The sequence below is a fragment of the Pezoporus flaviventris genome, unplaced genomic scaffold, assembly GCF_033815535.1.
Source record: "Pezoporus flaviventris isolate CSIRO_AGI_PZ_B2104156 unplaced genomic scaffold, CSIRO_AGI_Pfla_v1 ptg000001l, whole genome shotgun sequence".
NCBI lineage: Eukaryota > Metazoa > Chordata > Aves > Psittaciformes > Psittacidae > Pezoporus > Pezoporus flaviventris.
In genome coordinates this window covers 4,804,266-4,817,492 of record NW_026892549.1, presented here as the reverse complement: position 1 = coordinate 4,817,492, position 13,227 = coordinate 4,804,266, and the positions used below count along the sequence as shown (strand labels likewise).

Below are 13,227 nucleotides of genomic sequence, written 5' to 3'. Positions count from 1 at the left end.
CCCTATAGTAAAAATGCAGACGAAAAAGGCAGGTTCCTTCGACATTTTAAAATGCTATTTTCACACTAATGACTATGTCAATTCCTGCTAGCATCACATCCGTGCTTTCCTGAAATCTAGATGATCTGCAGGTTGCCAGAATCTCTTCTCCCTGCAGAGATCATGGCAGAAAAAAGCATGCCACCTGCGGCACAGAAATGTGGCCTCTTGCTTTGTGACTGTGGGACAATCAATGGAATTCAGCACCTGCAATGTAACAGTTGGCTTTCTGCATTTCTCCTCCCTCAGAAGGTGCAAGGTGTCTGCTTCACATCCAGGAACTCCTTGCTACGGCTTGCACTATACTTATAAGTGCTATATCCCCATTTCCTTCTTTTACCACCATTGTATTTGCTGTTGCAACCTATTTTACCATAGCTAATATCTATTACTTAGTGTTGTGCAATATTTGTCAGGGAAGTCAATCAATAGAAATTTTGTTGATGCATCTCAGAAAATCTGTATTTTCAAAATGATGAACCAAACAGCTTCCTCCTCAAGGAACTCTGCTGCAAACCAAATAATTCATTTTTTTCCCTAAGATATAGATAAAAATCACCTGAAGAATCAGACATGTCTTTCAAATGTGAGAATGAAATGTATGAGAGCTTTATGTTTTAGAAAGGATTTCCTACTGTAGTCACTTGCAAGGGTAGCAATAAAATGAAACATTCACTGCAATGTACTCAAAGCTGGGCAAGAGGAGAGAATGTGGCACGGTGTCATGTGGCTTTACTGAGCACAGTTGCATATTCTGTGTTTTAGCTCTCCTGAGTGATCTAAAGCAGGTGGAGGTTATTAAAAAGGAAATGTCTCGTTGGAAAAGTCTTGTAACATTTAGTAGAAAATTATCATCTTTCTGCCAGTGTTTTGGACCATCATCCAAAACACAATAGAAAGTGGTAATCTTGTAATAGAATTTTATAGTGTGGGTTAAAAAATAAATGTAGCTCATCCGTCTAATAAATTCTGTATGTTCCTTTCTATAATTATGATTGAAGTACATTACTTTGCTGTAGAACTCTATTGGTTTTATTCTTTTTAAACTCAGGAGGATATTTTTTAACTAAAGATTAGAGGAGTGCCATAGACTAATGGGCAGAATTCTCTGTTTGAAAAGCATATCAGTTAAAATGTAAGATGGCACCAAAAAAATGCACACCGTGATCAGACTAAGAATGAACCTCATTTAAAGCCAGTCTCTGAGTAGTCCCTTCTATTTCTCTGCACACAGTCAAGTCAACAGAGCAGTCTGTCCAAATGAATTGGCTTTTTAAGTATTATGGGAATTTTACTGCTTCAATTGCCACCAAGCTGATATGGCTGACCCCTGGGACAGCTGCCCTGAGGGGTCAGCAGCCTGCCCCCCCCCCAAGCACTGAGACCATTGGCATTTCTGAAAGATGATGGAGCAAAGACAGAGGAAAGGCAGTAGCATTTGGAGTCATCATCGCTGAATCTTTTTCTGTAGGTTCCCACCTGCATATAGCAAAAGAAAACACGATCATAAAGTTTTGCTACCCAAGATTGCCTCTGGTTGCTTCATTAATTCGGTGGCTGTAAAGGTTGCTAGTGTTAGTTCTGGTGTCAGTAGAGATCTGTTGGTGGTTGGTTTTACCATGGGATTTAAGATTACCATAGGATTTACCATGGGATTTTTAACCCCCTCTCTGAGGTGAGAGAACAATTAGGAAGGAGTACTGTTTGACTTTTTCTTCCTCCCACCAGCCTGAGTGGCAAGTTAGGTACCTCCCACCACACAGGAGGCACAACTACAGCTCCTTCCAGAGGTCAGTGCTATCCTTGGAGGGTTCTGCTGCAATCCTGCTTGGAAAGATCTCTGTTGGAGGCTATTATAGTCCAAGAGCTTTTCTGTTTGAAATTTTTTCACTATAGCTACCCTGCTGGCACCTATCTGCAACTGGCTTCCTATCTTTGCAGTTTGTGGAGAAAACCAACAAAGAAGTGCTTTTCAAGCACTTTTCATTTGTCCACCTTATCTTTCCCATTCTCCTGAGGACCCCTATTTCACTGTACAATGCACCTCAGAGGTAGTGCAGACATGGCCAAAGCAATGCCACCCTACTGAATAAGCAAGAATGCTGAGCACACTCGGATTACATGAGGGAGGAATGTGTATCTCCCCCACCCCACACACAGAGCCATAGGCATTTTGGGCAGCTGACAGAAAGGGCTTTCCCTTCCTTTCCTTTCCCTTCAGAGAAATACTGAGCATTTTTATCCCCTTATTCCCATGACATGCACATGCTTTGGAATCCATTAATGTGCATTGTTTGTACGGCTCATTTCTTTAGCTGTCAGCTTAACATAACGTTTAGTTTCAATATCAATAGAGGGGAGAGAGGAGAGACAGGAAGGGAGCTTTGAGAAAACAATGCATGAACCTGTTAAGCTGTACAAGGCAGAACTGCAGTGGGGAGACCGATTTGCAGGGAGATTATGTCAGTTTATGTTAGAATGCAAGACTGGCTTCAACAGCTTGTTAATGTTGATCCCCAGATGTCATAGCTCTGATTTGCACCTGTGGTCATGTCGTGGGAGGGAAAAAGGCTGTTCTTTAAAGATAGCATCTCTTGTCATTTCTTTTGCAGGTTTTAGTCTCATCCATCTGATTGCCACCGGGATCTCCTGTTTCTTCGGCTCTAGCCTCTTAACGTTTGTGATTTACGTGTACTGCCAGCGCTGTCAGAGGCAGTCCCAGGAGTCAACCGTTATCCACCCAACCACTCCCAACCATCTCCATTACAAGGGCAACACAACCCCCAAGAATGAGAAGTACACCCCTATGGAGTTCAAGGTAGGAGAAATACCATGAACAGATTGATACTACCTGAGCAAATTCTGTATTTATGTCACAATTGGAATTGGGTAGGTTTGTGTGTCTGCGCCCAGCTACTGGCATTACACATATGGTTGAAGGGACATTTAGCCATACTGTCACAAAAGGTTTAAAAGGTCCCATTGCTACAATGGGATTTTCTTCTGTTTCACAGTCCTGATGAATGCCAGTCTGGCAAGTACCTGCTAAGATACCCATTCTGACTGTTGTATTTATACAACTTGTCCTCTAGGAAATCAGTAAGAGCTCAGTTCAGTGCATTGTTAATGCATGGTAAGAGGAAATGGAGGAGAGGAAGAATAAAAATGGAAACTTCATTAGACCAATAGCTGGGAAAACACTTATTTGAAGGATAAGATTCTGGAAATGCTTAGGGAACTGCCAAATTGGAGAGAATGAGAAAACAGAGGGTTCTGCCCCCTCTCTCGGTACTGGACAGAACTTACCCCAGTCAGCCATGGTATGAATTCAATGATAGCAGCAGAACTGGGAGCTGAAGCCTTAGAAGAAAATGGGCATTGAAGTGGAAAACTCTGTTGGCATGTCTGCTTGCTAAAGAGAGCACCACCCATTGTCTGAGCAGATAGGGCTAAGAGTACAAGAGACATTATGTGGAGACAGTAGCACATCACTGTACGTGATGAGCAGTGGGATGGGTGGAGAGGCTTCATGTCATCATGGGAGGAACAGCCTCCCTGAGGTTACTTGAGCAGTGTAAAGCATTATTTGGGAGATGAACACAAAACAGAAGGAAACCCTGCAGCTCCTTGTTCCATCATATAGCTATGTGCTGTTGACATTTTGATTGTCTGCTTCTGCTGGTCTGGCCTGGCTTCTAGCTGAGACCCAACAATAAGACCAATGGTGGGATTGCTGCCATAGTCTAAACTCCCTGCGTGTTGGAAACTGGTTTTGTGTAGGGATTGTATAATGCTGGGCACAGGACAACTCCTGATACACATGGCCACAATTTGCAATGTGAATACACTGGGAACTAAGAGCTTGTATCAAACCATTTGAAAAGAGTCATTGTTGGTTTGTTTTTTTAAAGGAAAACAGTTTGAGCTGAAAATATAACAGACCAGTTTGGCAATAAGCATGTGCTGAATTCCTTGTGCTGGTTATTGCAGCCCCTCAGAGGATCCCACCACCTATAAATGCAGTCTCAAAAACACATTGCCTAGAAGCATAAGGCTACAGTTTAATAAGGGTGCAGCATCATAATGCAAGTCAGCATGGATTTTTGGAAAGTAAATCATATCAAGCAAATTGGATTCCTTTTTTAAATTAAATAAATATTGATCTAGATATGAGGGAAGCAGGAGACGTATTGGGATTTTCAGAGGCTTTTAAGAAAGTTCCACAGGATGTATTATTCTACACATTCCACATACATGGGTTAGGTGATAAATTATTAAGACAGGTAAAGAGCTGGAACCTGATCCTGGAAGCGTCAAACGATGAGAGTAATCCTTTCAGTTATGTGAGTAGTTGTGTCAAAGTCAATAGGAAGTCCCAGAGGAGAAAGGCTTGCAGGAGTAAAGAGATGATCAAGAGTATTCTCTTGTCTCTTACATAGCAAACAATGAAGAAAAGAGACAAATTTATTTTTGTGACCAAAAGCAGGTAGTTACAGGATTGGCTTTGTGTTAACATTTTCTTCATTATTTATATTGTGCTATTGTATGTTATCAGATGATGCTGAGATAGGTAGAATGCTTAAAATTAAGAAGGATGAAGTTGTTCAGAGAATGATCTTGATCAATTGAGTAAATGGGTTATTTAATGCAATATGTCTGTGTCAAGTGGTGCAGTGAAGTAGAAGTAATAAAGCTAAGAAAAGTTTAAAATAGCAGCAGATTAGTTAATGGAGTATCAGGAGGGAGTTGACCTCTGAGATAGATCCATCTCAGAATACTTGATCTAGTGTGTAGTAACAGTGAGCAGCTGTTAGAGGATTCTTTTGAGGGACATAAAGAGCTTAGGCATTGGATCAAGTTTTGAAAAGTCTACTTTACTTAAAAGAAAGCAGTATCTAATTGGGACTGTATGAGTTAGGCTGTGGGGTGAAGGGACTTGAACACAAGCAGAAATAGACCAGATGGGCTTATTTATAGAATGTTAGGAAGTGAAAGAGTTCAAGTGCATAAATCTGCAGTCATTGGACAGACCAAAACTAAATGTTTAGTAGCAAAGGGCTACTTGGCGAGAAGAACTGGAAGTCATATGCTTTGAGTGGAGAATGAAGCAAAGAGGTATACAGAAAGGATAAAATCTGTTACAAAGTGAAGCTCCTTTTCTCTATTACTGTTGAATATTTCCTTGTGTTCATCATCTCAATTGACCCGCATTTTTTAAACTCTTTCCTGAAAATGGCTCATTTAATACTACAAATTTGCTACTCCTCAGTGTTCCCTTGAAGCATACAGTATTAGTGCGGTAAGAGGAAGGCTCTGTGTGCTCTGTGCTGTGTAATTACTTACAGAACTTGTTATTAGCTAGCTTTATATTTAGGAATAACTGGCAGATTTTTCTAAGGGTCAGGAGGGAGTTTTTCATGCCTTCAAGGAGCATGTGTGGTTTTATTGTGATGCTGCACAATTAACATTCAAATGATGGGGGAGCTAAAATTCACCTTCTGGAAAATGAGGGTTGGACTGAGCTTGGATATGGGCCCATCTGAATTTAAAATGTGTATGTATGAAAGAAAGTGGAAACACCTGAAATACCAGATTCTAAACCCAAATAATTTTCTATTCAGCATGTACGAAGAAAAGGCCCCAGACATGTTTTAGGTAATAAAAGGAAAAAAATCATTGTAGGGCAGTGTGGGTGAAAGAGTTAATAAATCCACAATTAAGGAAATATAAGGTGTGTAGACTACTTTTCAGTAACAGAAAATTATAACATGCAGTTACATGATGGTAGCAGAAGGCTGACCATATGCACAAGTCTGTTATTTTCCATTCTTTTATAATAATAAGCTTTCTGCAACCATCTTTAGTTTGTTTTCATCCTAAAATATCTCTGGTCTCCAAACAGCAGGTGAACACAGGAGAAAGTTTGGCAGTATTACCTTCAAATGCACTGAATGCAAACTCATAAATCATGGTGAATTTTATATGAAGGCAGATTTTGATGAAGGAAGTGGTAGTCGATATGAGTCTTGTTGGACACTTCAGCACAGCAGCGCAGTAATGCAGATCAGCTGTAAATATCATTCATGATGGTGACTTATTGATCATTTATTCAATGCTAACTTTCATAGGCAGTGTTTTGCAGAAGAGTGTTTTATTTTTGCTGTCTCTTTTTCTCTTCCTGTTTTGCTTTCTCAAGAATGCTCTGAGGCTTATTATTAGCTATTTTAGCCATGATGTCTTAAGAGATTTCATGCATATGCATTTACCAGCAGCATGTTGATTTTGATTTGTTATTCACAGATCGTAGGGGAGAGACCTTTTGGGTTACCTAATAAGCAGTTCATGTTTCATTAATTGGTTAGAGTTCATACAGCACTCTGACAATATTGAAGACTATGCAGAACAAGAGCATAATGAAATAAAAATTATCTGCTCTTCACATTTTGGCATGATGGGTTACAGAACCACCTACAACCCTCCCAGCACTGCCACGCCGATTAGTTAATAACTGGCCATCAAAGCAGAGAGGAGATCCTCTTTTTTAACATCCTGCTTCAGCTGCTGAGTGACTGACGTACGTGAGTTCCTTATTAGAGTCATGCTAGTGGAAAGCCAGATGATCATGGAGTAGAAGCAGGAGGATGTAGGGTCAAGGCTGAACCTTTGTGAGTTGGGAGCTCTTGGAACAGCCACACATGGAGAAAGGGTTTGGACTGAACTTCTTCCTATTGCTAAATCCTCTGCCAATAAAGAAAGCCAACATTTTATTCTGCACAGGATTTGGACAGACAAGGCATCTGCACATTGGTCCAAATCCAAACTCCAATGGCCTTTGGATCAGGCCAGATGGGACTAGTGAGGAATGTAAGTTTGCAGGATGGTTATGATGATGATTCTGCAGATTTTCTTGTCGCTTGTGCTGAACAAATCTCCTTCTGTCCTTCCTTCCTTAAACACAGCTTTAGTCATGAGTCACACAGTCAAATTCTTTCTGTACTGATGCCTCAAATAAGCTGAGGAAGCACTTGAGCATTGCATCTGATCTGGATGTCACCTTTGCTCTCAGAGAAGCTAAGGGCCAAACACTGAAGTTGTGCTCAGCAAAACAGTCATTTATGTCAATAAGCAAATTTATTGCTGGGAGAAAGAGGAGGTGAGAGCCAAGTGAGATTGCAGGATATAGCGGTGAAAGAGGGAAACTTAGTATTTGATGTATCATCTGATACTTGAAGTTTCTAGGAGGACACTAGAACAACACACATTATTTTCAGTAGGACTGTGAGTCCTGCACTTCCCCAAAATTATATAGCAAATATATATGCAGCTGCATATATGGGAGGTGGGGGGGGAATACTGGGACTCTCTATAAGTTATAATGAATATTTTTTAATAAAGTGAGAACGATGCTCTTGAGAATCAAACAACAGTGCAGAGCATACACCCCCTGTGAAGGACTCCTGACACTGTGATCTGCACTTCATTACTAATCCCAAATAATTCATGATAATAAAATAGCAACCCCGAGGGTTATGGAAAAGAAACCAATTCTGTCAACTGCAAAAAAGCAATAAAGCTCAAGGTATAGGAAAGTGGATCCCTGTACGTACTGTAAATGTCCCTCTCTGCTGATGGTCATTGCTGCTGCAAATCACACTATTTTTTTATAGCGAGGAGAGAGCCAGTGGTTCAAGTTTAAATGAATTTTAGCTACTGTCAAGTGCCCTAGAGGAATGTCTAAGTCAGCCTTGGTCTCTGAGGGTGTTTGTTTCTCTCTGCTATGGAAAACTTAGGGCTTCAGTGTCCTATTGCTTAATTTAATATGTTACTACTTCAAGTAAAATGGCTAATCCATTTGTTTGTAGTGATCACAGCACATACACTGATAGCCCTGTGATATACGCATTTTTCTTTTCCTGGTGACCCTTTTCCTGTGCATCATCCAAGCCCCAGGAAGTGGCTATAAAATTCAGACATAAGCTAGCAGATGATGATACCCAACATCATCAGTAAGTTATGAACAGCCTCCCTTAAGTATTTGCTTTAGCTGCTGGCGTTTTAGAGAGAGATTTAGCTGATGTATTCAGCTGGAAAAAATAAATACATATATATATAAAAATATATGGTAAATCAGATTGAAACATAAATTTTGTTCCTAGTGGATTTCATGCTTAACAAAGACTATTTCCCCTGAACAAAGTGGCATTTAAGAGCATTAAGTGCCTGAATGGTAGAGTACATATTTTTAGTACTTACCGTGAGTATAGTATTATTTGAAAAAGAATAGTAGGGGTAGGGGGTTGTATTGGCAATGGAGCATTGTGCCCTTTCTTGTATGATCCTGCAGTTGCAAATATCACTTCAGGGAACTCTCAATTTACATAATGCCTGCTAGGAAGTGAAAGCAAGAGAGCTTACTGATGGGGGAAAAAAGGATTACGTGGTGCGTCTCAGTCAAAATATATTAGTGTCTTTTCTCCCCTTTATCATTGGGTCAAGTCAAATTGAGCAGTCAAGCATGCCTGGAGGTGTGGCTGTCCTAGGGTGATTGTGCATATAGAGTGACACCTCTCTTGGAGGTTTCCTCAGCCCATGGCAGCAGTGGCTCAGTGGGTTGCTGCGTGCAAGTCGCAGAGATCTCCCTCTCATCAATACATTATGTAAGAGTAGAAGAAGCTGCCAATTCAGAACTGAATGTCACTTTGCTCCTGCTCCCTCTGGGATGCTAAGCAGCTTCTCACAATGGTCCCCCAATGGGAACTGGTTCCTGCTCTATTCACTTTTCATAGAAACCCTCCGTTAATTCGCAGGGCTGTTGCTGCTCACCATGGGGTAAGAATCCACATTGTTCTTCCTCCCCCACCATTTTGAGAGAGTCCAGCTTTCGGGATGACTTTGTTTTCCTCTTTAAGCCACATTGAGAAGCTTTAAGTGACACTGGGAGTACATGCTTCATATTCATTCTGTCTTTTTTTTCTCTGTTAACTCAGCCTTCTCTCCTACTTGTGCAACCAGATGTATCTCCTCCATGCCCTTTCTTCTTACAGGCTGATCTACTCATTATGGATACTCAGACTAGTCTTCCTTTGAGGCTGTGTTACTACAGCTGTGATAATCTGTGGATACAGGCAAGACTGGTTTATAGGCAGACAAGTTTTGTTTTGTTTTTAGTAAGATCAATGAATATAGATAGAAAAATCTGTCAGGTTTTTGAACGTGTGAGCTGCTATTTCAGACTTGAAGATAGACAGGTGTGTTCAAAAGTTTATCTGATTTTTCCAGCTACACTAATTGATCTAATAATGGATATTACCTTTTTCTGGCAATTTTTGCCTTTCCTCAGAGGTTAACACGTATCTGCCCCCACCCACCTGCGCTGGAAGGAAGAGAATTAAATGAAAAGAAACTGCAGGAATGGGACTTACAAAATCACACTGTACTGACTGCTGTGTATTTACATGACTTCCCTCTACTGGTCTGAAGAAGAATATTCCAAAATACACCCTAGGCTTATTTGCTGCAAGTTAATGGTTCTCCCTTGGTCCAGGTCCTTGAAATGGTTCTTCCCTTCTTGTCTCCTCGAAGCTGTGGCTGGCAGTGTTATGTGCATTATCTGAGCTGGGAAATCCTCAGCATTGCCAGGATGTGCAGGAAAAATTAATTATGTGTTTACAGAAGAGTTTAAAGGGAGCCATGAAAGAGCCAGGGAGCTAAAGTAAAGGGAGAGGACAATATTAGACAATAAATACCAGAAAATTTGTAACCTTTGTGGCATGCTTGGAGGGGAGCTGTCTCGCTCTTCTCCTAGAATAGCTCCACTAGCAAATAATGGCTTTTTTAAGTAGAATTATAAAGAAATTGAGCTGCATGCAGACAAAATAACATAGCTGTACCAGTATTCAGAGCTAGAGCTCAATGTCCAGAATGAGTTTGACAGTTGTGAGAGAGAACAGCCAAAATACCTTAGCTGTTTTTTTCCTGAACTGTGACTGCCCTGTTCTAAAGAGCAATTGAGAGCTCAGGGCAGCTCAGGATGTACTGGCTGCCACCACAGCACAAGCTGCACCAGCTGCAGCAACACTTACATCCATTGCCTGATGCATCATTTATATATTCATAATAGGTTTGGTGTAGGGTAAGCAGAAGTACTCTGCCTGCATTCCCCTGTAGCTGGGGGAATCCTCATGAAGTCAGCTCTACTATCATCCTGAGGTTTGGCACAAAGCATGTGAGTAAAGGAAAGAACTGAAAATCTGCGGAAGAAGGAATCTAGATGGACCATATCCCAGAGTCTGTGAGAACCAGCTAATGAACAACTCCAATTACCTTTATAAATACCATGGACCTTGGGCAAACCCCTAGTGCCATGAAATACAAAGGTAATACCAAAGCATTTGTAAGGAAGCAGGACAATTTCCTCCCAGGTAATTGAGTCATTATTAAGCTACTGAAGTCCAAAGCACAAAAGTCACACAAGTAGCTCCAGTAAGTCTGTGTGGGAGACACCAGTTGGATTTGGGGATAAGACAAAATATCTGTAATCATACAGGCCCACAATTGATAGAGTATGCCTCGACCTTCCCTATTCAGCAAAGTGTATTGAATCCTACTTGGTCTTTAAAATTTGACAGAGTAAGGTTCATATAAGAGAGTGAAAACTGAAGAAACAAATGGGATTGACTCAACTATACTTTCAGTTACAACACTAGAAACTCATTGAAACAAATCTGTGTCAGTATTAGTATGTAGACAAATTGGACTTAATATTTGAGTGGCAACATGTCACATATTGTGATGAAATGAAAGGTGGTTGGGCTGAACTGACAGCTGAGCCAGGACCTAAAGCTAAGCAGGAATAAATCAAACACAATCACTTTTTACACAGTTTCAGCATTAGAGAATTAAGAGAAAACACAAGGCTGAGCTGCATAAGGGCAGATTCTCAGATGGTTAAAAATGTAGCTTTACTGGTACATACACCTAAAGAAAAGAGGATACACCTAAAGAAAAGGGGATAGTATTTGTGTCTTAAATAATCGGTGACGTGTAAATAGAAATTGGCTTGGACTGGAATGCTTCGGTAGAGACTGAGATCTGGCTAATGGACTGTAAACATTGGGCAATCATTAATGGGAACATATGGAGCTATGGGGAGGAGTTGTTTGGGGCACTGCAAGCAGTAATGCAAGGTTTGTCTTTATTTAATATCTTCATTAATGACCTTGGAGAGGGTGCAGTCAGTGTGTTAATTAAACCAGCAGAAGATATTAAACTGGGAGGTGTGTCGAAAAAACAGCCACTGGTATAGAAATAATGGAAAATGACCTGAGGAGGTTATAAATGTAGAGAGGAAATAACAAGGTGAGATGCAACATGGTGAGAAAACAAAGCAATCTTGAGGAAAATAATCAAAAAGCATCTATTTAGGGGGTGGGAGATATTTGGAAAGCAGTAAGACTATAAGAGACTGAATGGAATTAGCAGATGGCAATTTAGGCCCAGTTTTTACTTTTATTTCTAGTTTTACTCTTGTTTGTTTTTCTTTTTCACCACTGCATTTCCACCTTTGCAATTCTCAGTCTAAGTGTAGCTCTGTGGGCTGGCACCAGGTTTGCATTATTTGCATTAGTAATTCAGCAGAATAAGCTGCTCTGAGACCATCTGAAAACTCAGGGCTGCCCACTCCAATGTAGTTGCAGTGAGGCAGTCAGAACTACCTTCCCAGACAGACCTAGGCGGTCACTGTGACCTTACTAGTTGCCATCAGCTGAAGGCCAGTATAGCCCAGTTGCTCTAGTGGACTATTTATCCCACTCTACTCAGTGCTTGTCAGGCCACACCTGAAATACTGTGCTCAGTTTTAGTCCCCACTATACAAAAAATGTGGCTGGAGAGGGTCCAGAGAAGGGCCGCAAAAATGATAAAAGGACTGGAAAGCCTGCTGAATGAGGAAAGGCTGAGAGAGCTGAGCTTGTTCAGCCTTGAGAAAAGAAGGCTCAGGGGAGACCTTATCACCATATTCTAGTACTTAAAGGGTGGCTACAAGAAGATGGAGACTCCCTTTTTATAAGGAGACACATGGAAAAGACAAGGGGTAAGGGGCACAAGTTACTGCTGGGGAGATTCTGACTGGTCACAAGAAGGACATTTTTCACAAAGAGAACAGTGAGCCATTGCAATAATCTCCCCAGCAGAGTGGTAGATTCCCCAACACTGAACACTTTTAAGATTTGACCGGGCAGAGTGCTGGGACATCTAGTCTAAGTCATGCTTTCCCTAGAAAGGTTGGACCCGGTGGTCTTTGAGGTCCCTTCCAACCTGCTATTATATGATCCTATGATTCTATTAAACTTAGTTTTAGAAGGTAGTGGTTATACCTTTGGTGAGTTAGTCTGAGTACTAGACTATGTGCAAGAATGGGTGCTGTAGCTCAACTGTTGAGCCTCTTTAGTAACACTATTGTATACATGAGGCACCCAGGATGGGCATACACCAAGGCATAGTAGTGCAGCATGGAGACAGTTTACACCTTCCCACGCAGCTGAGATCATGTCTCCTATATCCTGTGCACCGGCTATATTGGGAAGCAGATTGAGGCAGCCCTGAATTTGTCTTTTGTGTCTGGAGCTGTGTCATGGGTGTTGCCACCAACAAATTATTGGCAAGCCAGGGATAAATAGCAAGCTTTAGGCTAGACACCTGCATGTGCCAGTGGAAAGATTTCCATCAACTCCTTGGACTTCAGTTTACAGTTCAGAAAAATACTTAAACTTGGATTTAGCTCTAAGCAGGGACTCACTTCAGTTTGCTTTACTATTACATACAGTTTGTCATCTTATGTGTTTAAAGTCAGAGATGTATGAAAGCATCTTTTGACAATGGTCCTTTATGTTGCCAACTCTGAAGGTTTTTATAAGTTTAAAATGGCAGTAATATAACCTCACTCCCTCCTAAGTATAAGGATAAAATAGCTATTTTCAAACAGCTATAGAAAACTAGCTATTTGTTTTTCTTATAGATGAATGTTAGTTCCATTGTCAGCCTGAGCACATCTGCAGATGCTGCCGTCATTTGGGGGTTGTTTAATTTATTTACCAATAGCAGTGAACAAAGAATTTCCAGTCTAAAAATATGGTAAGCTTCCATCCAAAAATCACATGCAATCATAACTTTAGTGTCCCAGTGGGATAT

General features: G+C 40.8%; 1 protein-coding gene across 5 annotated transcripts in view; it reads left to right on the top strand.

Annotated features, from left to right (window-relative positions):
* SEMA5B (semaphorin 5B) overlaps nt 1-13,227 on the top strand; it is a 277,220-nt gene that overhangs the window by 249,260 nt on the left and 14,733 nt on the right. For all 5 annotated transcript variants that reach the window (XM_061469010.1, XM_061468781.1, XM_061468923.1 and 2 more), the window contains one exon: nt 2,652-2,857. In XM_061469010.1, the coding sequence (XP_061324994.1) occupies nt 2,652-2,857 (206 nt within the window). The remainder of the gene's footprint in view (nt 1-2,651; nt 2,858-13,227) is intronic.